We start from the raw sequence: 25,674 nt of genomic DNA on the forward strand, positions 1-25,674 counted from the left end.
GCTTCTAATGTCATATTCTTCTCTCAGGATCAGTTTCTCATTACGTGTGTGTGTGTGTGTGTGTCTTTACTTATTCTGTTTCCCATCACCTTCTTCTTCTACCCCTTCAGGAAATGATGGGTAGAACTAAAGAAATGATTGTCTTTTATTGCTTCTGTTCTCAAATCTTTACTTATTTTCTTTCTTTCATCATTTATATCTCCAAATTTTTAATCTGTTCTAGTCTCATCACCTTCTTCCACCCCTTCAGGAAATGATAGACAGAACTAGAGAAATCATTGTTATCATCATTTCTACTATCAAATCTTTCATCATAACCTTCAAATCTTGACCAACTTTCCCATCACCTTCTTCTGCTTCTTCTACCACCCCTTCAGGAGGAAAATGATAGACAGAACTAGAGAAATACTTGTTTACCATCATTTCTACCTTCAATTTTTACCTGATCTCTGCCTGCTTCTGTATTTCCATCTTCCTACGACTTGACTTCCTTTAAGAGAAGTGTCAAGGCATCTGTCCCTGAATTTTGATTAACTCTCAGGTCTTTTAGGGAGCTGGCAAGACTGCGGACCTATTTTTTTTTTTTTTCTTTCATATTTTATCATTTTGGCCAGCTGTCCCTCGTACATAAAAAAAAAAAAAAATCTAAAGAATTCTAAAGCCCCCTCTTCACCTATTCTCTTTCTAGTGACCTCCTTCTTCCACACCTTCAGGAGGAAAATGATAGAATTGAAAAGGAAAATCAAAATCTCATCATTTCTACCATCAAATCTTTACCTAATCTGTATCCTGTCACCTCCTTCTTCTACGCCTTCAGGAGGAGATGGCAGACAGGCCCCGGGTGTCTATGATGATCAACTCCCTGGCCAACTACAACGCCACCATCCCGTCTGCCGAGGAGAGTGACAACAAACCACAGAAGGCAAAGGCTAACCTGGGCACACTAATGGGGGTCTACCTGCCTTGTATTCAGAACATCTTTGGCGTCATTCTCTTCATCCGCATGCCTTGGATTGTAGGGACAGCTGGAGGTGCCCTGGCCTTCACCATTGTCTTCATGTGCTGCTGTACGGTAGGTGGTGGTGGTGTGGTGTGGTGAGGGAAAGGGTGTTGTGTGTGTTTGTGGTGAAAGGAGAGAAGGAAGAGAGGGAGGGAAGAAATGTGGATGAAAAAAAGGAATATTTTAGTAAGGGGTGTTTGTGGTGGTGGTGTGGTGTGTGTGGTGATGTGGTGTGGTTGGTGGGGTGGTGGTGGTGTTGGTATGGTTTTAGGGAACTGTGTGTGTGACGGTGTGTGTGGTGTGTGGTGGTTTGTGTGGTGATGTGGTGGTGGTTTGATTAAGGGGAACTGGGTGTGTGTGGTGGTGTGTTGGTGTGTGGTTGGTGGTGGTATATTTGAATGTGTGGTGGTGATGTGGTTTGTGATATTTTTGGGTGTGTGGTGTTGATATGGTGATGTGGTGGTGGTCTTGGTGTAGTGAGAACTGGGTATGGTGGTGGTTTGGGGTATTTTTGGGTGTGTGGTGTTGATGTGGTGATGTGATGATGTGGTGGTGTTGGTGTGGTGAGAACTGGGTATGGTGGTGTGGTATGTTCTAGCTGTGTGTGTGTGTGTGTGTGAGAGAGAGAGAGAGAGAGAGAGAGCGAGAGAAAATGAGTAACAAATCTAAAAATACAGAAAAAAAGAATATACGACAAAAATAACACTTCCTTACCTCTACGACTTTATTTAACCTCTATATGAGACCTCTAGACCCTGACATTACCAACAACAGACCCTTATGAGACTTCTAGACCCCTATGACACCTCTAAACACCCCTTAACTTCCCTTACAGACCTTCCTTACTGGTATCTCCATGTCTGCCATTGCTACAAACGGAGTGGTGCCGGCAGGGGGCTCCTACTTCATGATCTCTCGCTCTCTGGGACCTGAGTTTGGTGGCGCTGTGGGGCTGCTCTTCTACACAGCCACCACCGTCGCTGCGGCCATGTATATCATTGGTGCTGTGGAGATATTACTGGTGAGTGAAGTGTGGAGGTAGAGTGTGTTTGTGTTGTGTTGTGTTGTGTTGTTTCTTCTCTGATTGGTTTGTTTAAGACTCTTTCAGTTCCTTCAGTGGTGTGATGTGTTTCCATAGTCACTCTGCTTACTGTCTGGTGGTTTTATACAGCTTCAGAAACTCATGTGGGGGTTGAAATAGTGAAGGCTGAGGTTCGTTAATCTTCTGACCTCCATTGGCTCTTCCTAATGTCAAGATAATGATTTAACCCAAGAAGTTACCCTCAAATACTGAACCCCTTTGCTTCCCATCCCTTCCCTTCAAATACTGACCTCTTCCCCTTCCCTTCTCTTCCCCTCAAATACTAACCCCTCCTTTCCCTTCCCTTCCCTTCAAAAATCAACCCTTTACACCCTTTCCATCCCTTCCCTTCCCTTCAAATACCGACTCCCATCCCTTCCCATCCCTTCCCTTCATATGCTAATCCTCTAAATCCCATCCCTTCCTTTCCCCGCTGCCAGACGTATATGGCACCAGGTATCTCCATCTTCGGGGACTTCACCAAGGACGCCAGCATCATGTACAACAACTTCCGCGTCTTCGGCACCATTCTCCTCTGGATCATGTGTACCATCGTCAGCATTGGCGTGGCGTTCGTCAGTAAGTTCGCCGCGGTGGCCCTGGCGTGTGTCATCGGCTCCATCATCGCCATTCTCGTCGGTATCTTCTACAACATCAATGGATCCGACAAGCTGCAGTGAGTTGAGAGAGAGAGAGAGAGTGTGTGTGTTTGTGTGTGTGTCTTTTTTATCATTTGATCCAGCAATATGCAATGTGTGTGTTGTAGAGATAGAGAGAGAGAGAGAGAGAGAGAGAGAGAGAGAGAGAGAATTAAGGGTGTTTAAGGACAAATGAAATAGTAAAAAGATGGAGATAACTAGAGAGAGAGAGAGAGAGAGAGAGAGAGAGAGAGAGAATAATGGAGGAAGGAGAATAAAAGTTCTTTGCGTTTTTCTTTTTTCTTTTCATTTTGCAAACTTTTCAAATATTTAACTTTAATTTTCTCCCTCCTCAAGTAATAGAACTTTCCTCCTCCTCCTCCTCCTCCTCCTCCTCCTCCTCCTCCTCCTCCTCCTCCTCCTCCTCCTCCTCCTCCTCATTATCTCAAATTTTTATCCTTCATTTGAGTTTTATTATTCTTTTGAAACACACACACACACACACACACACACACACACACACACACACACAGTATAACAGTCAAACATTGCTATACATATTACACACACTCTCTCTCACTCTCACTCTCTCATACACCCACAGCACACTCACTTCTCCACAGCACTTTGACAACACACTAACCTAACCTAACCAAGCACTAAACTACCAACCCTGTTACAGAATGTGCATCTTGGGAGCTCGACTGCTGACCCAGGTGACCAACTGCACCAAGGAACCCGGTGGCCCTCTCTGGAACATGTACTGTGTCAAGGAGAATAATACTGTGTCAGAGAACGTGGAAGACTGTGACATGTACTTCCAAACCCACAATGTTTCGCAGAGGAGAGCCATTGTGGGCCTTGCGTCTGGCTTGTTTACCTGTGAGTGTGTGTGTGTGTGTGTGTGTGTGTGTGTGTGTGTGTGTGTGTGTGTGTGTGTGTGTGGACAGTAAAACAAATAAGAGGAAAAATTTCTAGTGGTAGTTTAGAAAATGATGACGTTTTTAATCTCAAGTCCTGCCTCATCAGACCCAGTACTCATTCATTGCCATAAGAACTCACTCACTCACTCACTCACTCACTCACAATGTTTACTTCCCATTCACACACTCATTCATTCACTCACTCCCTCACTCACTCACTCACTCACTCACTCAATGAATCACAACCTCTACTGTTCATTTCATCACTCACTCACTCACTCACACACACCCTTCCTCACACACTCACTCAATCACAACCTCTACAACTCACTCACTCACTAACTCACACATACACTCATAACCTCTACAACCTCCTTCACTCTCTCACCCACAACACCTCCCTCTGCAGCCAATCTGGGTCCACACTTCAGTAAGGAGGGACGGATTGTGGCAGACACCATTATAATATTTTACTGAAGGTGTATCATACTTATAAATTTTTAGAAACTTTACCATTTGACTCAATTTTGTGGATCATACTTGTAAATTTCAGAAACTTTATAATTTTTTTGCTTAATTAACACTTTCCTCTGCAGCCAATCTGGGCCCACACTTTGGAAAGGAGGGGCAGATTGTGGCAGACACCAATGACCCTGATGATTACGAGTCCCTCAACAACCCCACCTACAACCAGGTCATCATCGACATCACCACCTCCTTCACTGTGCTGGTTGGCATCTTCTTCCCATCATGCACTGGTAAGGTTTTAGGGCATTTGCGATGTTTTGGCTAGTTCTCTCGGACCTGTAAGGGGACTGGCTGCTAAGTGGGTTTTTTTTCGGTTTTTCATGTTTTGGGTCATTTTTTTCTTGTATTAAAAAAAGAGAAGTAAGAATTTCAGATTTTTATTTATTTATTTTATTTTTTTTTTTCTTTTCTTTATTTGTGTTTCCAGTCCAGTGTGTTGTTTCATTTGTCTCTCTCTCTCTCTCTCTCTCTCTCTCTCTCTCTCTCTCTCTCTCTCTCTCTCTCTCTCTCTCTCTCCCTCTCCCTCTCCCTTCCCCTCCCTCCCTCTCCTTATCTACATACCACTACTATATGACCTTTGACCTGACCTAACGCCCCAGTGACCTAATGCTGCCCCACTCCCCACAGGTATCATGGCTGGCAGTAACAGGTCAGGTGACTTGGCCGACGCGCAGAAGAGCATCCCTGTTGGTACACTGGCCGCCATCTGTACCACCTCCTTGTGTACCTCTCTTACCTCCTCCTCTTCGCTGGCTCCTACGACATCCTGCTTATGCGTGACAAGTGAGTTAGCTTTCTTTTTTTTTCTCTTGCTTTCTTTTTTTTTCTTTCTTGCTCTCTATTTTGTCTTTTTTGTGTTTTTCTCTTTTTTCTCTCTTTATTTTTTTTTTTTCTCTCTATCTGTGAGTTTTTCCATTTTTTCGCATTTTTCTCTTCGTTTTGTGGCGTTTTTAGTATTTTTTTTGTCCTATTCATGTTTTTTTTTTTTTCTTATTTTTGTTTCTATTTTTTTTGCATTTTGTCTGTTTTTTTTTCATGTTTCCAGTTTTTTTCGTTTCTTTCCGTTTTGATGTGTCCAGTTTGTGGTTTTAGTGTTTTTTTTTCTCTCTCTCTCTCTCTCTCTCTCTCTCTCTCTCTCTCTCTCTCTCTCTCTCTCTCTCTCTCTCTCTCTCTCTCTCTCTCTCTCTCTCTCTCTCTTTTGTGCACCCTTACTACTATCATTGCTTCATCACCACTACTACCTCACCACCACCACCACTGCCTCACCACCACTGCCACCTCACCACCACCACTGCCACCACCACTGCCTCATCACCACTGCCTCACCACCACTGCCTCACCACCACTTCATCACTCCACAGGTTTGGCTACAGCGTTGGGGGTCGTCTGGCCATTGCAGCAATATCTTGGCCTAACGAGTGGGTCATCTTGGTGGGGTCACTGCTATCAACCATCGGGGCGGGGCTGCAGTCACTCACCGGCGCCCCAAGACTCATGCACGCCATTAGCAAGGACAATATAATTCCGTTCCTGTCGCCGTTTGGAGTGTCATCAGCGCGTGGGGAACCTCTGCGTGCCCTGCTAATCACTGGCTGTAAGATCTGCTGTTTTTGCTTCATTTTGTTGCCTCATGTCACTACCTTAACCTTACCTAGACTGATTTAATCGCATTCGGTCACCATGTCTTTGTTTTTAGTGTGTGGGAGCCTCTATGTGCCCTTATCACTGGCTCATTTGTCTCATTTGAGTGTCTTTTTCAGTCTTTCATGTCACTCACCATCTCCATGTCATCTGTGCATGGGGAACCTTTACTGGGTGTCAGATATTTATTTTGTTTCATTTTATCCCCTCTAGACATCTATTCATTCACTCAGCAACTCACCAAACCTCACCAAACCAAACATAACCAAGGCACACCAACTCCCACTCACTGTCTCTCTCCTCCACCAGGTATTTGTCAGCTGGCCATCTTTATCGGTAACCTGGACTACATCGCCCCCATCCTGTCCATGTTCTTCCTCATGTGTTACGGCTTCGTCAACCTCGCCTGTGCACTTCAGACTCTCCTGCGCACTCCCAACTGGCGACCGCGCTTCAAATATTACCACTGGTGAGAACTGGTGGAGGAGGAGGAGGAGGAGGAATACAGTGAAAGATTATAACAAGAAGATGAAGATGAAAAAAAGAGGAGGAGAAGGAGGAGGAATACAATGGAAAATTATAAGATGAAAGTGAAAAAACAAGAAGGAGGAAGAGGAGGAGGAGGAGGAGAAGGAATACAATAGAAGATTATGACAAGAAGATGAAGAAAAAAAGAGGAGGAGGAGGAGGAGGAATACTAAACACACTTTCTCTTATCCCCAGGTCCCTGTCATTTGTGGGTCTCTCTCTGTGCATCACTGTAATGTTCATGACCTCCTGGTACTACGCTCTGCTGGCCATGCTCATTGCCGGCATCATCTACAAGTACATTGAGTTCCGAGGTGCTGAGAAGGAGTGGGGTGACGGTATCCGTGGTCTGGCCCTCTCTGCTGCACGCTACTCTCTACTCAGACTGGAGGAAGGTCAGTGTTATGCTTGTATGAGTCTTGTGACCTTTTTCTAGTGCCTTAATGAATCTTTTTTTCTTTTAATCTGTTTGTTGGTCTTGTTCAGTTCATCTCTTATCTAAAACTTCAAAAAATTATCATCTTTTGTCAGTGTTTGTGGTGTTTAGCCTCTTGTATTATTCTTTCTTGTACCCTTTTCACTGACCCGTGCCTCTCTTATGTAAATCTTTAAAAAATCCACACTCACTATTAATCTCGGTACAATCTGCCACCAGGTCCGCCACACACCAAGAACTGGCGGCCACAGATTCTCATCCTGTCCAAGCTGACCAAGGATCTCGTGCCCAAGTACAAGAAGCTGTTTACCTTCGCCTCACAGCTCAAGGCCGGCAAGGGTCTCACCATTGCTGTGTCTGTCATTGAGGGAGAGTATGCGGTGAGAAGCCTGTCTTACCTTGTCTTGAAAATTGTCTTGATGTGATTTTTTTGTTTTGTTTCTCTTCACTCATTTACTCATCTCACAGTGTACAGTTTCTCTCTATTTGTCTTCTCTATTTGTGTCTCTCTTTCTCATGCATCTTATCTCTTTGCCAGTATACACGGTTTCTTGCCTTGTTTCTCTATTTTCTGTGCCTTCCTCTCTTTTCTTTCGCTCTTTTATACACTTCCCAACATACATTCTCTCTCTCTCTTTTTCTCACACACACACATTCTCTCTTTCTCACATATCTCCTTCATCATAGTCTCTCATTGTCTCTCTTTCACATATCTCCCTCTTGGCTCAATCTCTCACTCTGTTTCTCCTCACTCACTTGTCTCATAATCTCCCTCTTGTCGCACTTCCACTCTGTCTCTCACTCACTCACTCGTCCCTCACCCCACAGAAGAGTTACGGTGAGTCGCACGCAGCCAAGCAGAGTCTCCGCCGTGCCATGAATGAGGAGCGAGTGAAGGGCTTTGTGGACACGCTCATTGCCAAGAACATTACTGAGGGCATTAGCCACATGTAAGCACTCTCTTGGATTTTTCTCTCTTTCTTTTTCCTTATATGTGATAGAGGACTGGCTAAGGGTGATGAAAATGTTAGGAAAAATGGTTCGTTCATTTGTCATTCTCCTTTTCTCTTGCTTCCTTTAAATTTGTGTCATTTTTCTTCTTTTTATCCATGTTTTTTTTGTTTTTGATATGTGAGAGAAGACTGGCTAAGGATGATGAAAATGTAAGGCAAACGCATTCATTTGTCAGTCTCCTTGTGTTTTTTTTTTTTAATGTAGGGAAGAGGGCCAGACAAGGGGAAAAAAAAAAAAAGATAAAAAAAAGGCCAAGTTGAGTTCTGGCTCTCTAAAAAGTGGAAAAGCGTCAGCCAAAATTAAGGAGCAAATGCCTTGATGACTTTATATTTATGTTTGTATTATTCTCTTTTATCCTTATTTTTTTTCTTATTTATATGTTGCCTCTTCATATTTGTGTCTTTTTGTCTTGTGTGTATATTTTGTTTGTGTTCTTGTTTTGTTCTTGTGCTTATTTTTGTTTCAGCTTTTATTTTATTGTGTGTTTGTTCTTCACTATCTCCATATTTGCCTCTTGTTATAATTTCTACATCCATTTTTATTTTCATTCTGTATCATCTCCATATTTCCCACTCTTCTCCTATTTTCCCTTTTTTTCACCATCCTCTGTTCTTTCCACTTTTCCCCTCACCAACAATCTCTCCCAACAGTCTCTACATCCACCAATCACCTGTGCCTCCACCTCAGACTGGCCACTTGCCCTCATCCTACCATCCTCATCTACAACCACAAAGTAACACAGCGTCACCCTCCACAGCATTCAGACTTGCGGTTTGGGCGGCATGAAGCCAAACACTGTCATTCTGGGCTGGCCGTATGGTTGGCGCCACTCCCCGGACGAGAGGTCATGGCGTGTGTTCCTGGATACTGTGCGCAACGTGTCAGCTGCTAAGATGGCCCTCCTTGTCCCCAAAGGCATTAATTTCTACCCTGATTCTATGTCCAAGGTTTCCGGCACCATTGATATCTGGTGGATTGTGCACGATGGTGGTCTGCTGATGCTGCTTCCCTTCCTGCTGCGACAACATAAGGTGGGTTTGCTGTGTGCTGTTCTTGTAGTCACAGCTGTTATTCTCTTTTTTCCTCCGATTCTTTCATCCTCATTCTTGTTTTTATTCTCTTCCTCTGTCTCCTTCTCCTGTTCCTTCTAAGACTACCAGAATCTTGTATCACTTTCTTCTATACCCACCTCATCTCTCCTCTTCCTCTTCATCTTTCTTCTATTCCTCTTTCTCTTTCTCCTTCTCCTCTTCTTAATCCTCATCCCCTTTCTCCTTCTTCTCCTTCTGTTCCTTCTAAGATTTCCAGATTATTATATAACTTTCCTCTATATCTACTTTTATCTATCCTCCTCCTCCTCCTCCTCCTTGTTTCCTCTAAGACTACCAGAACCTTGTACCACTTTCTTCCTAATATTATAAAGCCATAAAGGAAAAATATGATCAAATAATGCAGCGTTTAAAATCTCTTTAGTACCAGGATGCATTTTCATATTCCTTCTTGTAACTATTTTGGGGATTTTATACAGTTTGAGAAACATATGTTGTGATTAGAATAGTAAAGACTGTGGCCATTAATCTTCTGACCTCCATAGATCCTTCCTAATGTCAATAAAATGGTCTAATCATACACAAATCTCAAGTTGAAAGTGTGTCCCATTACTGAAGGGGTTTGAATAGTGAAGACTGTGGCCATTAATCTTCTGACCTCCACAGACCCTTCCTAAAGTCAATAAAATGGTCTAATCATACACAAATCTCAAAGTAAAAATATATCCCAGTACTGAAGGGGTTAAAACTGTGGCCATTAATCTTCTGACCTCCATAGACCCTTCCTAATGTCAATAAAATGGTCTAATCGTACACAAATCTCAAAGTAAAAATATATCCCAGTACTGAAGAGGTTAAAATAGTAAACACTGGGCATTAATCTTCTGACCTCCATAGATCCTTCCTAATGTACACAAATCTCAAGGTAAAAATGTGTCCTGGTACTGAAGGGATCAATCTCTATTTTTGTTTACCTGTACACATTCTTGCTTGTAGGTGTGGAAGAACTGCAAGATGAGAATTTTCACTGTGGCTCAGCTTGAAGACAACAGTATCCAGATGAAGAAGGACCTGAAGACTTTCCTGTACCATCTCCGCATTGAGGCTGAGGTGGATGTGGTAGAGCTGGTGAGTCTGTCCATGTCCATCCACACTCCTTTGACAATAGTTAAAGACATCAAGAATAAAAATAGAAGCAAAATAATGATAGGAAAATAAGAGAAGAGAAAAGGAATAATGGAAAATCAAACACACACGTAAAATAAGAAGACTAGAAATGAAAAAGTGATAAAAAAGTAAGAGAAGAAAGAATGGTAGATAAACACACACACACACACACACACACAAAGAAAAAAAAAAACACATCCCACTAATATTAATTCTACGTGTTGGCCGGCAGATGGACAGCGACATACAGACATACACCTATGAACGCACCCTAATGATGGAGCAACGCACACAGATGTTGAAGGAACTCAGGCTGAACAGGAAGGAGAAGCTCAACATAGTAAGTCCCTCATTCCTCTTACACTCGAAAATTAAGTCAGTTTTAGCCACATTTAAATTCCAGGTGTGTCTGTGTCAGTTCACAAGGTACCTGGTTCATATGTGTTAGTTCAGGTGTGGTTTGGTTAATGAGAAATGTTTATATCTGACCTTTTCCCTCTCTATGTCAGTTCAGGTGTGTTTTGGGTTAATGAGAATTGTTTATACCTGGTTTTTCTCTTTCTTAGTTCAGGTGTGCTTTGGTTAACCCCTTCAGTACCAGGACACGTTTCCATATTCATTCTGGCGACTATTTGGTGATTTTATACAGCTTCAGAAACTCATGTGGGGGATTAAAATAGTGAAGACTGAACCATTAATCTTCTGACCTCCACAGACCCTTCCTAATGTCAACAAAATGGTCTAATCGTACACAAATCTTAAAGTCAAAATGTGTCCCAGTACTGAAGGGGTTGATGAGAAATATTTATACCTGACTCTCTCTCTTAGTTCAGGTGTGGTTGATGAGAACTATATACCTGACTTCCCCTTTCTGTGTCAGGTATAAGGCAGCCCACAGGTATATGTTAACAAGTTTTAATGCCCTTTTCAGAGTCATATATGCTACTTGGATGTATGTACGAGTTTTTAATCCTTTCCAGAGTCACATATGGTGCTTGTATAAAGATTCAGGTGTACTAATCAAGACTTACCTACTGCTTTCAGAGTCAGGTATATTTTTGGTGAATGAATAACTGTGCAGGTGTGTGAATTGATACCTGATGCTGTGTCAGGTGTGTGTGTTGGCCCCTGTATGATTCCAGGTGTGTTTTGGGCCTATTAGATTTTACCTGGTGCTTTGAGAGTCAGGTATAAATAAGATGGTGTAAGTCGTTAAAACCAGGTGTGTCAAATGCAAAGCTACCTAGTGTGTCAGGTGTGTGTGTTGGCCCATATAGCATTCCAGGTGTGTTTTGGGCCCATTAGATTTTACCTGGTGCTTTGAGAGTCAGGTATAAGATGGTGTGTGTCATGAAAGTTAGGTGTGTCTTAATGCAAAGCTACCTGGCCATATATATACTTGCATGTGAATTTTGAGTATGTATAGAATTTAAAGGAGTATTTAAGAATGTGTTAGTGTTATGAATAGGTTTTAAGAAAGAGTACATCATTTAAGTAATGTGTTTAGTATTTTTGGGGCATTTCTGTGTATATATTAACACTTCATACCCTTACAGAGAGAGCACAGGTCCTTTCTATTGTAGCATCAGTGTATTAAAAGTTTGTATATTTCAGTTTAGAGTCAACGAGAATTTCAAACGTCCTGATAAATGCAGTCTAACTTTTTTCTCTCTCTCTTTCTCTCTCTCTCTCTCTCTTTTCTTTATTTCCTGCAGACATTTCAATATATTTCAGTTCAGAGTCAACAAGTCCAGATAAGAGAAATACAGTTTTTTTTTTTTTTTTTTTTTTTGTCTCTTTTCATATTTCCTGCTGGCATTTTGATATATTTTAGTGTAGAATCAACAACAATTTCAAACATCAAGATTAGAAATGCTAGTTCTTTCATAGTTTTTCTCTCTTTTTTTCAAATTACCTCCAGGCATTTCAATACGTTTTAGTGTAGAATCAACAACAGTTTCAAACATCAAGATTAGAAATTTCTGCAGACTTTTTAATATGTTTTAGTGAAGAATCAACAAAAATTTCAAATGTCGAGATTAGAAATACTTTTTTATATATTTTTCTTTTTTTTTCATATTTCCTGCAAACATTTTAATATATTTTAGTGCAGAATCGACAGAAATTTTGAATGTTGAGATTAGAAATATTGTTTTTGATATATTTTTTCTATTTTTCACATTTCTGCAAACATTTCATTATATTTCACTTTAGAGTCAACAAGAATTCCAAACATCCAGTCAAGAAATGCCGTTTTTTTTATGTCTATCTATTTTTTCATGTATCCTGCAAACAATTCATTATATTTCAATGTAGAATCAACAAGAATTCCAAAAATCCAGATAAAAAATGTCGGTTTTTTTCATATATATCTTTTTTTTATCACATATTCTGCAAACAATTCATTTTATTTCAGTGTAGAATCAAGAATTTCAAACATACATATAAGGACTAGTTTCTTTTATATATATTCCTTCTCACATATTCCCAGCAGACATTTCTATTTAATGATGATGGTTTGAGATTAGTGTGGCCCAGAAGAAGAGGTCACAGATTTGCATGTCTCAGTGATGTGTGACGATTAGTGGTGATTATGATAGCCTGTCTAGCTCATGAAGAATTTAGTGATATTATATGCCATGATGTATCTTTTTATAATATTACTACTGCTCTCTCTCTCTCTCTCTCTCTCTCTCTCTCTCTCTCTCTCTCTCTCTCTCTCTCTCTCTCTCTCTCTCTCTCTCTCTCTCTCTCTCTCTCTCTCTCTCTCTCTCTCTTTCTTCTTTTTCACTATGTCCAAAATTCTTCTTCCTTTTCTCTCACTGTCACTGTCTCTCTCTCTCTCTCTCTCTCTCTCTCTCTCTCTCTCTCTCTCTCTCTCTCTCTCTCTCTCTCTCTCTCTCTCTCTCTCTCTCTCTCTCTCATTTTCTCTCTCCCACTCTCCCTGCCCCTCTCGTCACGGCCTTTAGTCGGAGCTAGGCTTTGAAGCGGCCGACATTGAGGATAAACTTCCCTTGGTGTGTGCAAAACATTTATTACGCCCCTCTCTTTGTCTGTCTGTCTGTCCATCTGTCTGTCCGTCTGTCTGTGTGTTGGCGATCTTTCAATTTCTCATGTTTTGTCTATCAATTTTTTTTTCTTCTTTTTTTATCTCTTGTCATGGCTTATTCATTTTCTCTCTCTCTCTCTCTCTCTCTCTCTCTCTCTCTCTCTCTCTCTCTGGTTCTAGCTTTTGTATTTTGCATTCTGATTAATTAGTTGGTCATTTTGCATGTTGGTTATGACTCAATGCATGAAGGCCATCTCTCTCTCTCTCTCTCTCTCTCTCTCTGTCTCTGTCTCTGTCTCTGTCTTTCTCTTTCATTCATGTTACTTAATCTCTCTATTTTTCTCTCTCTATCTTTCTAATCAAACCAGCAACTTTTTTTTTCATCTATACATCTTCACTCATTAAGTTTCCTGTCCGAGTGTCATTTCTGAGTCAATCGGTCGGTAATATTAACGCCACACACTAACCCATTGTCTGTCCGGGTGAAGGAATTGAAAGGTGACTGACTGGATGGGATGAGGTCAGGTAAGGTCAGGTCTTGTATTCTCAAACATTTCTGCGTCACCTTCACTCTTTCAAAAGGCTTTATTTAAATTCACACAAGTTTTTTTAGGGTGTTTTTTATGGTTCAAGGCAGAGTGACAGTTTTCTACACTATTAACTGTAGAAATATCCTTGAAAACCTCACTAGTCATCTCTGTGAGCTTGGAAAATAGTCATGGTGAGAGAAAGAGTGTTTTTGAGCAAGTTTTTATGGTTTTAGAGGCAGAGTGACAAGTTTTCTACATTATTAACTGGAGAAACACTCTTGAAAACTCCGCCAGTCATTTCTGTGGCCTTGGAGAACAGTCATAGTGAGAGAACAGAGAGTTTTTAGAGTGTTCTTACAGTTTTATAGTCAGAGTGACAAGTTTTCTACATTATTAACTGGAGAAACACTCTTGAAAATCCCACAAGTCATCTCTGTGGCCTTGGAAAACAGTTGTGGTGAGAGAGCAGAGTGTTTCCGAATACAGACCTAGATCTGGTCAGGTGAGGTCAGGGGAGGTCAAAAAGCTGGGGGTCTAAAATTGTATGGGATAAATCACACTCTTATTTAGTTATCTAGATTGTTTATTTGTGTGTGTGTGTGTGTGTGTGTGTGTGTGTGAGAGATAACAGATAACACATGAGAAACTACTACGACACACACACACACACACACACACACTTTTATATAACTCACTCATCACTTCATATTCTTGCATCATATTATTTCAACATCGCATTTCTTCTCTTCCTTTTCCTGGTCATGTTTTTTTCTAATCTTTGGTATGACAGTGGTGGTGGTAGTGGTGGTGGTGGTGGTGGTGGTGGTGGTGGTGGTGGTGGTGAGAGGTACTAGTGGTGCAATATAGTTCTTAGTGGTGATTGCAATAGAGATGACTTCATAATATCAGCAGCATGAAATGTTTACCTTTATTTGCAGATTGAGCCCAATAACATCAGGGTACGGAAGTGTTCTGCTCCTCTTCTTCCTCCTCCTCCTCTTCCACCTCCTCCTCCTCCTCCTCCTCCTCCTCCTCCTCCTCTTCCGTCTCCTCCTCCTCCTCCTCCTCCTCCTCCTTTCATTCAGCTTCCTTTAATAATTGTAGATATTTTGCATTGCCACTCATACTAAAAGCTGTTTACTTCTCTTGTTTGTGTGTCAGTAACTTTCACACACACACACACACACACACACACACACACACACACACACACACACACACACACACACACACACACACACACACACACACACACACACACACACACACACATCAATGTATTTATTTCTATACTAGTTCATCTTTCCTTTATCTATTTTTTTTCCTTTTTCTTCATTTTTTATCTTTTTTTGTTGAGATTTCTACATTTCTACTTTTAGTCTTACTTTTTCTACTTTTCTATTTTCATTTCTACTTTTTTTCTACTTTTATTTCTTTTTTTTTCTACTTTCATCTCAACTTTTTATTTCAATTTTTCTTTTTTCTACTTTTCTTTTAAATTTCTACTTTTTTCCATATCTCTACTTTTGAATTGGTTACTTTCTTACGTTCTTTTATTAGCCATTCATTTTTCTACCTTTTTTTTCAGTTTCTCGGCCGTCAATTAGAAAGTTTTCATGATTTTCTTTTTTTCCTTTTCATTCTATCTGTGTTTCCTATCCCCATTTCTTTTCCTGTTTTATTATTCTTTTTTCTCTTTCTTTTTTCAGTTTTGGCCGGGAATGAGAAAGTTTGATTTAATTCCTTGTTTTTTCCTTTTCATTCTATTTGTTTTTCCTGTTTTCATTTCATTTTCTTCCTTATTAATCTTTTTCTCTTTTTTTCATTTCCTTTTCTTTTTTCAGTTTATCGGCCGTGAATTAGAAAGTTTGTTTTGATTCTTTTCCTTTCAGTTTCTTCTCCAGTCGGAAATTTTGTCATCTTTTCCAAATATTCTTAATTATCTTCATTTTCTTTTCTTTTTTTTTCAGGTTAGTTCACTGCTTACAATATTCTAGGGTCACTTTTTTTTTTTTTTTTACTTTATTTTGTTCCTCCTTTCTTTTCTCTCAATATTTCTATTCTATCTTTCATTTTTCTTATTTTAGTTTCCTATTTCTTTCATTTCACATTTTCTCTCATCAGAACCAAACATTTTATTCATTATTTTATTTTTTACTCCTTTTTTTTTATTTTGTTTTCCCTCTGACAGTTTTTTTTTTTTTTCCCTTTCAATTTTTGTCTTTCTTTCTTTTCCCTGTCAATTTTTGTCTCTGGTTTGACTTCCATTTTTTTTCATTTCCTCTGAACTGAACATCATTTTTATTCATTTATTTTTTTACTCCTGTTTTGAATGCCTTGTTTTTCCTCTCTGTCAGTTTCTTTCCTTTATTTTTCATTCCGTTTTCTTTTCCAACACAACAACAACAACAACAACAACAACATCAACAAATACTAGATGTTGTTCAGTCTGGAGTGCTTGAGTTTGAGATTAACGCTGATCTTGAAAGCTCTTTAAAGAATTATTGATAGCTCACTGTTATGTTCTCTCTCTCTCTCTCTCTCTCTCTCTCTCTCTCTCTCTCTCTCTCTCTCTCTCTCTCTCTCTCTCTCTCTCTCTCTCTCTCTCTCTCTCTCTCTCTCTCTCTCTCTCTCTCTCTCTCTCTCTCTCTCTCTCTCTCAGGAATGCAGTTGTTTTGTTTACATTATTGAATAGTAATATTTCTATTCCTCATCCTCCTCCTCTTTCTCCTCCTTCTCCTTCTCCTCCTTCTCCTCCTCCTCCTCCTCCTCCTCCTCCTCCTCCTCCTCCTCCTCCTCCTCTTCCTCTTCTGTGTTATGGAGAAATGGCCTGCTAACCCTTGTAGCTTGTGGGGCCCTGCACACACACACACACACACACACACACACACACACACACACACACACACACACACACACACACACACACACACACACAGACACCTTCTTGACAACATTTATGGGTATCAAAATTTGTCTACCATAATTTTAAGAACAAATTTACTTTTTTATGTTCCAATTGGTTACAGAAGACAATATTAAGTTACTCTAAGTTATTTTAAGTTGTAAGTGTTAAGAAAGGTGCAATACAAGGTCTGCTGTTGTTAAGTTATAAGTGTGTTGGTAGAATTAGCGTTTATTTGAATGACAAGGTTACCACGACACAGACACGTACACACAGTGGGTTGGAAGTGGCGTTAATGTGCATGGTGCCTTGACCCGTGTGTGCGGAGTGACTCATTAAACCTCCATGGCCTGGAAGTGATTCAAGTTGACGTGTTGATTAAACCACAGGAAAGGGGCAATAAAAAAAGACATTTCCGACAAGAATATATATCAATAACAACAAGAAGGAAAGAAAACCACACAAAAGACGATAAAATAACCACAGAAGCACTTAAATAAATAAAAAAAAAAAGGAAATCTATTAATCACCAAATGCATGAAGAGAATAAATCACCAAAATAACAAACCACAAGGCCAATACTAACTGTGACCACTATAAAAACAAACATTAGTAGCCGTAACCACCAATAAAAACAATAGAGGAAGTCAGTCGCACCTTATCCTGCCCCACTATTTACGTACTTGTCCCTCTCACAACCCTGATAAAAGCACAACATTGCACAACACACCCAGTGACCCAGCTCTCCCTTGGACCTTGTGTGGGGTATAGCTGGCAGCCCCCACTCCCCTCTGTGGTGGTGCATGTGTGTGGCGTGGCGTGTGGTGTGTGGTCATTAACAAGCCCATATGCATCTATAAATCCCTCTCTTGCTCTGTAATCTCAAGCTTAGTTGCAGGTTTGATTTAGTGGTTAGTGTCCAATGGTGTGTGAGTTACTTGTCTTATCCTCCCCACCATGTCAGGACTTGTTCTCAGAGATGCTAATGCTGTGATAGACCAGTTACTGTCATTTGTTGTGTTGTGACTTATCTCCACTCAAGTTTGTAGAAGTTGATGATTGATTCAAGGTTTATACTGCAAGATTCATGTCACCTGTAAAGTGATTAAGGTGAATGCATTGTTTTCTCTTGGATTTCAACTCATATTTAATTGTTGTGTCTTAAAGTAAAGTCAAAATCATGTACTTTTTTGGTCAACTTTTCAACATCACAAAAAAATTGAGATTCATCAAAATTTAAGGTTAGGTAAAAGGAATGTAGCAGAAATGGTGACGATGGTGGTGAAAGGAGCATTGGATGGTGAGGCGGAGCACTGACTCACCACACGACCCACAGGTACAGGCCATCGTGGACCACCACCACCCAACCGGGGAACACTCCGCCAGCAAGGTACGCTTCAAGGAGAATGAGCCAACTGTGGACTCGGACGCAGAGGCAGAGATGGTGAGTGTCTTGTCTGTGTGTGTGTGTGTGTGTGTGTGTGTGTGTGTGTGTGTGTGTGTGTTGTCTGTAAGTGTGTGTGTATGAGTGTGTTGTCTGTGTGTGTGTGTGTGTGAGTGTTTAAGTTAGGTTAGGTTAAAGTAGATTGGGCAAGGTTAGATTTGTTTAGATTCAGTTTGGTTAAGTTAGGTTGGGTTAGGTTAGATTAGGCAAAAACCAAGGAGGAACTGTATGATGTCTATAGAAAGAAAGAAAGAAGGAAAAGCAAGGAAAAGCTGTATGTATGTATGTATGTATATATGATATGAAAGAAAGCAAGGAAAGCGAGGAAAAGCTTTATGTATAATGTATGTATGTGTGTAATGCTAAGTGTTACAAAAAGAAAATAATGCAAAGTGACTCTAAATGCCAGCTGCTGCACACAAGACAGCTCCTGAACACTCACTGCACATTTCAGAGTGGCACGTCAGAGGACACTGAGAAGAAGAGCAAAAACGAATGCTTCAAGAAACTACTAACTCTCAAACCGTACGTATTATCTGTTATGGCTGTAGGAGTAGTGGTGGTGGTGGTGGTAGGAGCAGTGATAGTGGTGGTAGTGATGGTGGTATAGACAGTGACAGCATCAGATCAGTGAGAAACGTATTTTAAAAAGTTTTGAAGCATTTTTATACCAAAGACCAGAGTTAGTTCAAGAGTTCATCCTTTTATCCCTCTCTACATCTCTCTTTCTTCCTCTCATCCTCTTCCTCTATCATCTTTCACCTTATATAGTGGCATTTCAAGGATTAAAGAGAGCATACCTTCATCTTCTCTTTGTTCTCTTCTCCTATCATCCTTTCTTCTCTCACCTCTTTTATCTAAACAAGTGAAATAAACAGTTTAACACTCACTATCTTCATACTTGCTTTCATTTTGGTTTAGGATATATTCTTTATTTTCCATTAAGCTTGAACCCATTATTTTTTTTTTTTTTATCTATTTTTATTTATACCATGTGGGCTTTTCATGGGAATTTCTGGGCTAAAGGGGATGCTTTTTTGTGGTACCTCCTATTTTAAAGCCCACCCGCTAGGAAACTGCTGCCCAGAGTGAGGAAGCCCAACCTACACTCGGACCGTGGACAGGATTCGAACCAGTGCGCTTGGAGACCCCTCGGACCCCAAAGCACGCATGGTTCCACTGTACCTCTTCTGATTACTGGTCCTGAATATGGGAAAAATCGTCTATGAATGAAAATTTGAGTTGTTATTGCTATATTATGATGATCTCTTCCCCTCTTCTACCATCTATCATCTTCCTTTCTTCTTTTCTTCCTCTTCTGCCTTACTAGTGTCTTCATTCTCTCTTTATTCTCCATTCCTTTCATCTTCCTTCCTTTCTTTCTGCCTAATAGTTTGCCTTCATCCCCTCTTCATCCTGCATTTCCATTATCTTCCTTACTTCTTTCCTGGCTCTTATACCAAACAGTCTCTTTGTCCTCTCTTCCTCCTCCATTCCTACCAGCTTCCTTCTTTTCTTCACCCACTTCTTCTATTTAATTGTGTTTCCATCCTCTCTTCCTGCGTTTCTGTCATCTTTCTTTCTCCCACCTCTTCATAGTGTCTTCATCCTTTTTTTCCTCCTTATTCCATTATCTTCCTTCCTTTCTTCACCTATCTCCATTTTATCACTATCCTTCCTTTTTTTTCCTACCTCTTTATAATGTCTTCATCCTTTTATTTTCCTCCATTTCCATCATCTTCCTTCCTTTTGTCTAAGTGTGCCCTCATCCTTTCTTCATCCTCCATTTCCATCATCACCTTTCCTCTCTTCTGCCTGTGTCTGATGGTGTGTGGTGTTGCAGGGATGAGGCCAACGTGAGGAGGATGCACACAGCCGTCAAACTAAATGAGGTCATTGTCAACAAGTCCCACAATGCTCAGCTGGTCATCATCAACCTCCCCGGCCCCCCCAAGACGTCCCGCCCAGAGTCCGAGAGCAACTACATGGAGTTCCTGGAGGTGCTGACTGAAGGGCTGGAGAGGGTGCTGATGGTGCGGGGTGGCGGCAGGGAGGTCATCACCATCTACTCCTGAGTGGTGTGGTGGTGCGGAGTGGTGGTGGTGGTGGTGGCAGTGTTGCAAGTCACATTCCACACACGCGATGGTTGTGGGTGGTGTGGTGTGGTGTTGGTGGTGAGTGGTGATGGTGGTGATGGTGCATCCTCCCCCGCCACGCTCACCTGAGGCAGGCTTGTTGACGTGTGTGATGTGAGGCAGGCAGGTGGTGTATGTCTGAGTGTCTGTCGGTGGGTGCCAGTGGTAATGCCAAATATACCTGTTTTCCAATGCTGTGTTGTGCCTGCGGCGTGCCAGCGAGGGTCTGCGTCTCCACACCGGGTGCCAACCGCCAGGACCCTCCCTGGCCCCCGCAGCAGTACCTGGCACTCCCTGGGACCAGTTGGCACCCTGGACTGGGTTGTGCTGTTGTACAGGCCTGGCCACCTGGTGGCGGGTCTGTAAGCTGTGTACATAAAAAGTTATGTGATTAGTGTTCCAAAGGTACAATGAGTGATGAAATCTTTAATATATATATACATACATACATATATATATATATATATATATATATATATATATATATATATATATATATATATATATATATATATATACACATACTTATGATTTATTTTAGTTTAGATTAGAAAAGTTGCAAAGTTATGCTTGGTATTTTTTTCCACTATTTATACGTTGGGTTGGTGTGAACGCTCCGGCGAGTTGTGTAGTCACAATACTCAACTTTAAAATGATGGTGTGATGGTGTCCCCAGACAGTGATGTGCTGTGACACCCTAACTCAGGACACAGAGGCAGTGGCGGCAGCAGCGGCAGCAACAGTGACGGGCAGCTACGAGGCAGTGACGTGTGTGTGGCCGGAACATTTGTTGTGCTGCTCGGCCAGACTACACCTGCTGCCGTGACACTGGCGGCTGGCGGCACACTCCCTGGTGTGGCATCGGCCTGCCACGCCCTGCCAGCCTGCACACTGGGTGGTGGTGGCAGCAGCAGTGGCGGCCGGGCCACACCACGGCCGCTGGAGGCAGCTGGAGGCAGCTGCTGTGACACCATCCTGTGCTGCTTGCGTCAAGTTTGGCTACTTAGGAGGTCTTTGTTGTGATTGTAGTACATTAAGTTGATTGTCAATGTAAGAAGAAAGTCTCTAATGATTACTGTTGACTAATATTAATTAGCCCACAAAGCAAATAAAATAGAAGACCAAATGCCATGTGATACTTTCTGAACAGCTCACTATGTCGCCGCCTCACTCGGACAGACGGACGGAACAGTGCAGTGCTCTGTCCGGCCCAGTGTGTCCCCCAGCACACCCAACAGTGTCTCAGGGCAACGACAACAACAACAACAACAGTAACAACAACAACAACAACAACAAGCCATCACTCACTCAACACCCCAAGCTCTCTATCCTGTCCCTGTGTGTTGCCTCCTCTTCACCCTTGTTCTGGTAAAGGCATTTGTGCTGCTAACTCTAAGTGTCTGGGCTGCAGTAGTGCACAAGCTCATCAGTGTTGCTTCTTTCCTTTCATTCCTTTTGAGTGTTCCGCCTTCCAACCGTCGAAATCAAAGCCATTCTGGCGTCACACCTGGGAACGTCCAGCCCGGCTTCCCGGTCATGGCGGCGCAGCGCCACACAAACGTGAGTGAGCTTCCACGCCGGGTGGCGGCGTCCCGAGGCACTGGCCACGCCCCAAGAGGCGCGGCACCCTCCTTGTCTAAGTGGATGTGCCGGACACTGCACTTGTTTTGTTGCTCCTGAGATGAGTCCAGGTTTCCATGGTAACTGTAGGCTGATAGATGCAGATGTGTGTGCTTGAGTAGCCGGTCCGTTCCTTACGTTCGGCGAGTCGCTTTCACCTTTCCCGTAGCCGGCCAGCGAGAGGTAGCGTACGTGAGGCCGGCGCCGGTCTCTGCGGCGGCCACGGCGGGTCCAGGGCGGCTGTGGCGGCGCTGACATGAGGCCGGCACTGGGCCGACTCACGTTTGTTAATAATGGACAATCAAGCTAAACATTTTCCTTTTGTTTTGGTGTTTTCTCACAAGTTTTAGGCTGAACTGTTCAAGTTGTAGGCTAAGAATTCCCTCGCAGACTCATTTACATAGAGTAGGAATTCTTTGTTGATTTACATGACAATATTACCAAGAGTCTAGACCTTCATCCCCTTACTAGCCACTCACAGTAACCTTCCCTATAGATGTAATTGTAAATGAGTTACACGACAATATTACTAAATCATTAAGTCCCTGTAGATGACATTTTTATAAAGTCTCCTTTCACACACACACACACACACACACACACACACACAAACATGTCCAGTAATAAGTTTTGGTTTTCCTGCAGGTGTTTGAAAGATCCTGTGATGGAAGAGACCAGCTTGCTAGGAAGGCCTCAGTATTTAGGAACCTGTGTGCCATCAGGTCAGGACAGACATATAGACAGACACAGGTACCACAGTCTTCAAAACACTTCAAGCATCACAGACCAGACACAGTTCAAACACACTACACTTCTATGGTAGACTGTAAAGAAAAGAGAGGCATTCACTTGTCTTCTGACCAACATCCGTAAGAGAAATTGTTCAAATGTAAACTTTCATTTAGCAAACAAACTCAAAGGAAAGGTTCAAACACAAGAAAAAACTGATATAACAAATGCAAGCTGATTTTTTGAGTGTATAAATAACTTCAATACTTTAAAAAAAAACACTAATAGAATTCTTTCCAGATGCTTTTAGGTGTGTATTTATCACCAGCCAATATTAACAGACCAGTGTGACTCTTTGCCGCCACGCTGGCCAGTTTTGTGAGGCGTCTGTCACCTTCTTGACCACAGCGAGTCTATAGCGAGGAGAAGCAGTGTGTGGGGCTGCTGGGGTGCTGTGTGGGGGCTTAGGGGCTGTGGTGGTAAGATCAAAAAAGCGTGTTTGGTGATGCACACTCCCTCCGTCACCACTTCCCAGCCCAGCGTAGTGGTAGGCACACTTTGTACTCCCTCCCCTCCCTTGTAGGTCCCCACCGCCCCCGATCAGCCACCACCCACAGCACAAGGCTCAGTGTCTGGGATTAGAAGCTTTGTCCCCTTGGAAAGTCTCTCTTGGGTCTTGTTCTGGTGAAGGTTGTTTGTGTAGCTAGGAAAAAATGTGTACATGGCAACTGTTAGCGAATTAAGTAGTCGTTTGATTTGACTACCACACATTGGAGAGCTGCATCTGGCCATTGTTCTGTGGAAAGTTCATTGCTGTCCATACGTTTACAATCCAAAGAGTTTAATGCATCTATTCCATTCCTCAAAAACTGATTAAAAGACACAAAATTTATCAAGCATTCCTAACGCAACCAAACACACAATGAAATGTAATGCCGAGAAGCACAGTGCCAGTGTGGTGCCTGGGGAGGAACATTGCAGCAGAGGAGTATTAGCAGCAAGCCAGCCAGTGTGTTAAAGGGGCATCATTCCCTGGAGTGCCGTGAGGGAGGGTGCCAATCTTCTTTACTGGCACTCACCCACACCCAAACCCTGACACAAGTGGCTCTGTGCTGTAATGTTTTCCCTTCTATTTTGGCACTCACAGACAAGCTCAGTGTAGTGTCTGTGGAAGGCTCTTTGCTGTTACGTTTTCCCTTCTACATTGGCACTGACACAGACAAGCCCGGCACTCACAGACAAGCTCAGTGTAGTGTCTTGGAGGCTCTGTGCTGTAATGTTTTCTCTTTGTATAAACTGAACACTGGTGAGAAGAACGACACTGATTTGTTATAAGTGAGAGGTGATGGACTTGCTTCACTCCCGGAGGTCTGTGTGGAGGAGCAGATCCCGTCTTTGTCTACTACTTTGTACCGCTACACACGAGGGAACAGGCCACGTTAACTTGTGGAAAAAAAAAAAAAGAAACGTATCGAAAACTTGAAACCGATGTATTTAAGTAACCGTTTTTTTGTAAATAGCATTGCAGCAGCAGCAGTGTCGTCCGTTGCCACCACCACCACCACCCACACACCCTTCTCAGTGTGGTCGTGGCGGTGGCGGCAGCGGCGGCACGACTCGGACTATTACCGGCAGAACGTAGGATCGTGACGTGTTTGTTAGGCAAGTATTTCAAATATTTCCGAATGGCTCAACTTTTGGTCTTGACGGCTGAGGAGTGGAGGTGGATCCCAGGACACAGTGGCATCTCAGAACTCACCAGGAGGACTCAGCTAAACCCTTTACTCACCTTACCAATCACTGAACTCTTCTCTACTCCCCTTGCTCTGTCCATCCACTACTCCTCTCTCTGTAATAAGGAAGCTGAACAGTAAGGAAGATATTGTCTGTGGTCTACTCATTCCCACTCTCAAGGAAGGAAAGGTGTAGGATTTTGTAGCAAGGAAACTTGAAGGAATGAGAAATGCTAAGGAGGGACAAAGGAACATGCCATTAAATTGATCAAGGAAGGTTTATAAATTTGTTTTTGATCAGGAAGAAAAGACCAACAGTAATCATGATATATAAAAATTAATTCACTTTGAGAGGAAACTGTTTGTAGTTAAGATAAAGAAGAGGAAGTTAAAATATATCTTTCTGTCGACTAAGGAAGTTGTGAGGAGAGGGCATAGTGGTCAGAGATAAGGAGAAAAAGAGGAGCAAAACTTTGAAACCTATCGACATATTTCTCTGCGTTAAGAATTGTTGTCAAGTGCTTGTGTTCCTGGGATCCACTCACTCTTACCTCATTCTCATTTTAATAATCTCTGTGCTCAAATCTATAACTTATGTAGGAATGTAGGGAACTGTGTGAACAACAACAAAAAATAATAATAAATTGTAGTCTGTCTGGGTTTTAGGTGTGAGTATAAAAGAACGTGTGTGCGTATGACTGAGTGTGTGTGTGGATATAAGCGTGAGTGTGTGTATTGAGACCTACAACAGCTCTCTAAAAGCCACAAAAACTGTTAACGACACTTTAAAACGCTCCTTAACCTGGCAACTTCCGCAATAAAGTGTGATGTAAACAACACAACGAGGAGCATCAAATCTTAACCTTAGTCTGTGGGAGGAGGCGAGGCGTGATGAGGTGAGGCGGCCCAGAGCTTGTCCAGTCTCAGCCATGTACAGTCAGTCATTCTCTTGTCAGTGTGGATACAATAAGCAAATGCATTAATTCACAGTAGCACCATGAAATTAATTGATTGTTTGAGGGGCAGGGAAAAGTGACCACATATCCAAATAAAATTATATGATAGATACTAAGATGTGTTGTTATAAATTTCCATGAGAGAGAGAAAGAGAGAGAGAGAGAGAGAGAGAGAAACACACCTAAGTACCGGACACAAATTATATACATTGAAACGTTCATGACAAAGATTATATATATTGTGTAGTTTTTCTTTACCGATTTCCTGAAGTTTGTAATTAACGTCACTGAAAAAAACTGAAGGAAAGTCAAGTAACCATCAAATGAAAGAGAAAAGTCAATAGGAAAAGAACAAGAAGAGAAGAAATAGAGAAACATATATAGAATGAGTAGTTAGTGAAAGGAACAAAGGAAGATAAAGAAAAAAAAAACAATAAGAGAGAGAAGTGTGTTAGTGAATAAGGGAAGGAAAAGCAGAACAAGAGAAGGAAAGAATAAGAAAAGACAGTGACAAGAACAACAGAGACAGAAAAAGAAGGAAAATAAGAAACAGAGAACAGCAGAAAAT

At 41.8% G+C, this 25,674-nt stretch overlaps 1 protein-coding gene across 1 annotated transcript in view; it reads left to right on the forward strand.

The window, feature by feature from the left end:
* LOC123498941 (solute carrier family 12 member 4-like) overlaps positions 1-21,197 on the forward strand; it is an 88,250-nt gene extending 67,053 nt beyond the window's left edge. Inside the window, 19 exon segments of the mRNA XM_045246516.1 lie at positions 818-1,072; positions 1,836-2,021; positions 2,522-2,757; positions 3,402-3,601; positions 4,239-4,400; positions 4,798-4,887; positions 4,890-4,953; positions 5,532-5,764; positions 6,121-6,280; positions 6,535-6,734; positions 6,995-7,155; positions 7,604-7,725; positions 8,547-8,820; positions 9,835-9,966; positions 10,238-10,345; positions 14,523-14,543; positions 17,826-17,933; positions 18,388-18,458; positions 19,777-21,197. Of these exon segments, the coding sequence (XP_045102451.1) occupies positions 818-1,072; positions 1,836-2,021; positions 2,522-2,757; positions 3,402-3,601; positions 4,239-4,400; positions 4,798-4,887; positions 4,890-4,953; positions 5,532-5,764; positions 6,121-6,280; positions 6,535-6,734; positions 6,995-7,155; positions 7,604-7,725; positions 8,547-8,820; positions 9,835-9,966; positions 10,238-10,345; positions 14,523-14,543; positions 17,826-17,933; positions 18,388-18,458; positions 19,777-20,008 (3,015 nt within the window). The 3' untranslated portion in view covers positions 20,009-21,197.
* The last annotated feature ends 4,477 nt before the right edge of the window (positions 21,198-25,674 follow it).

This window comes from Portunus trituberculatus, chromosome 8 (assembly GCF_017591435.1).
Source record: "Portunus trituberculatus isolate SZX2019 chromosome 8, ASM1759143v1, whole genome shotgun sequence".
NCBI classification, from domain to species: Eukaryota; Metazoa; Arthropoda; class Malacostraca; order Decapoda; family Portunidae; genus Portunus; species Portunus trituberculatus.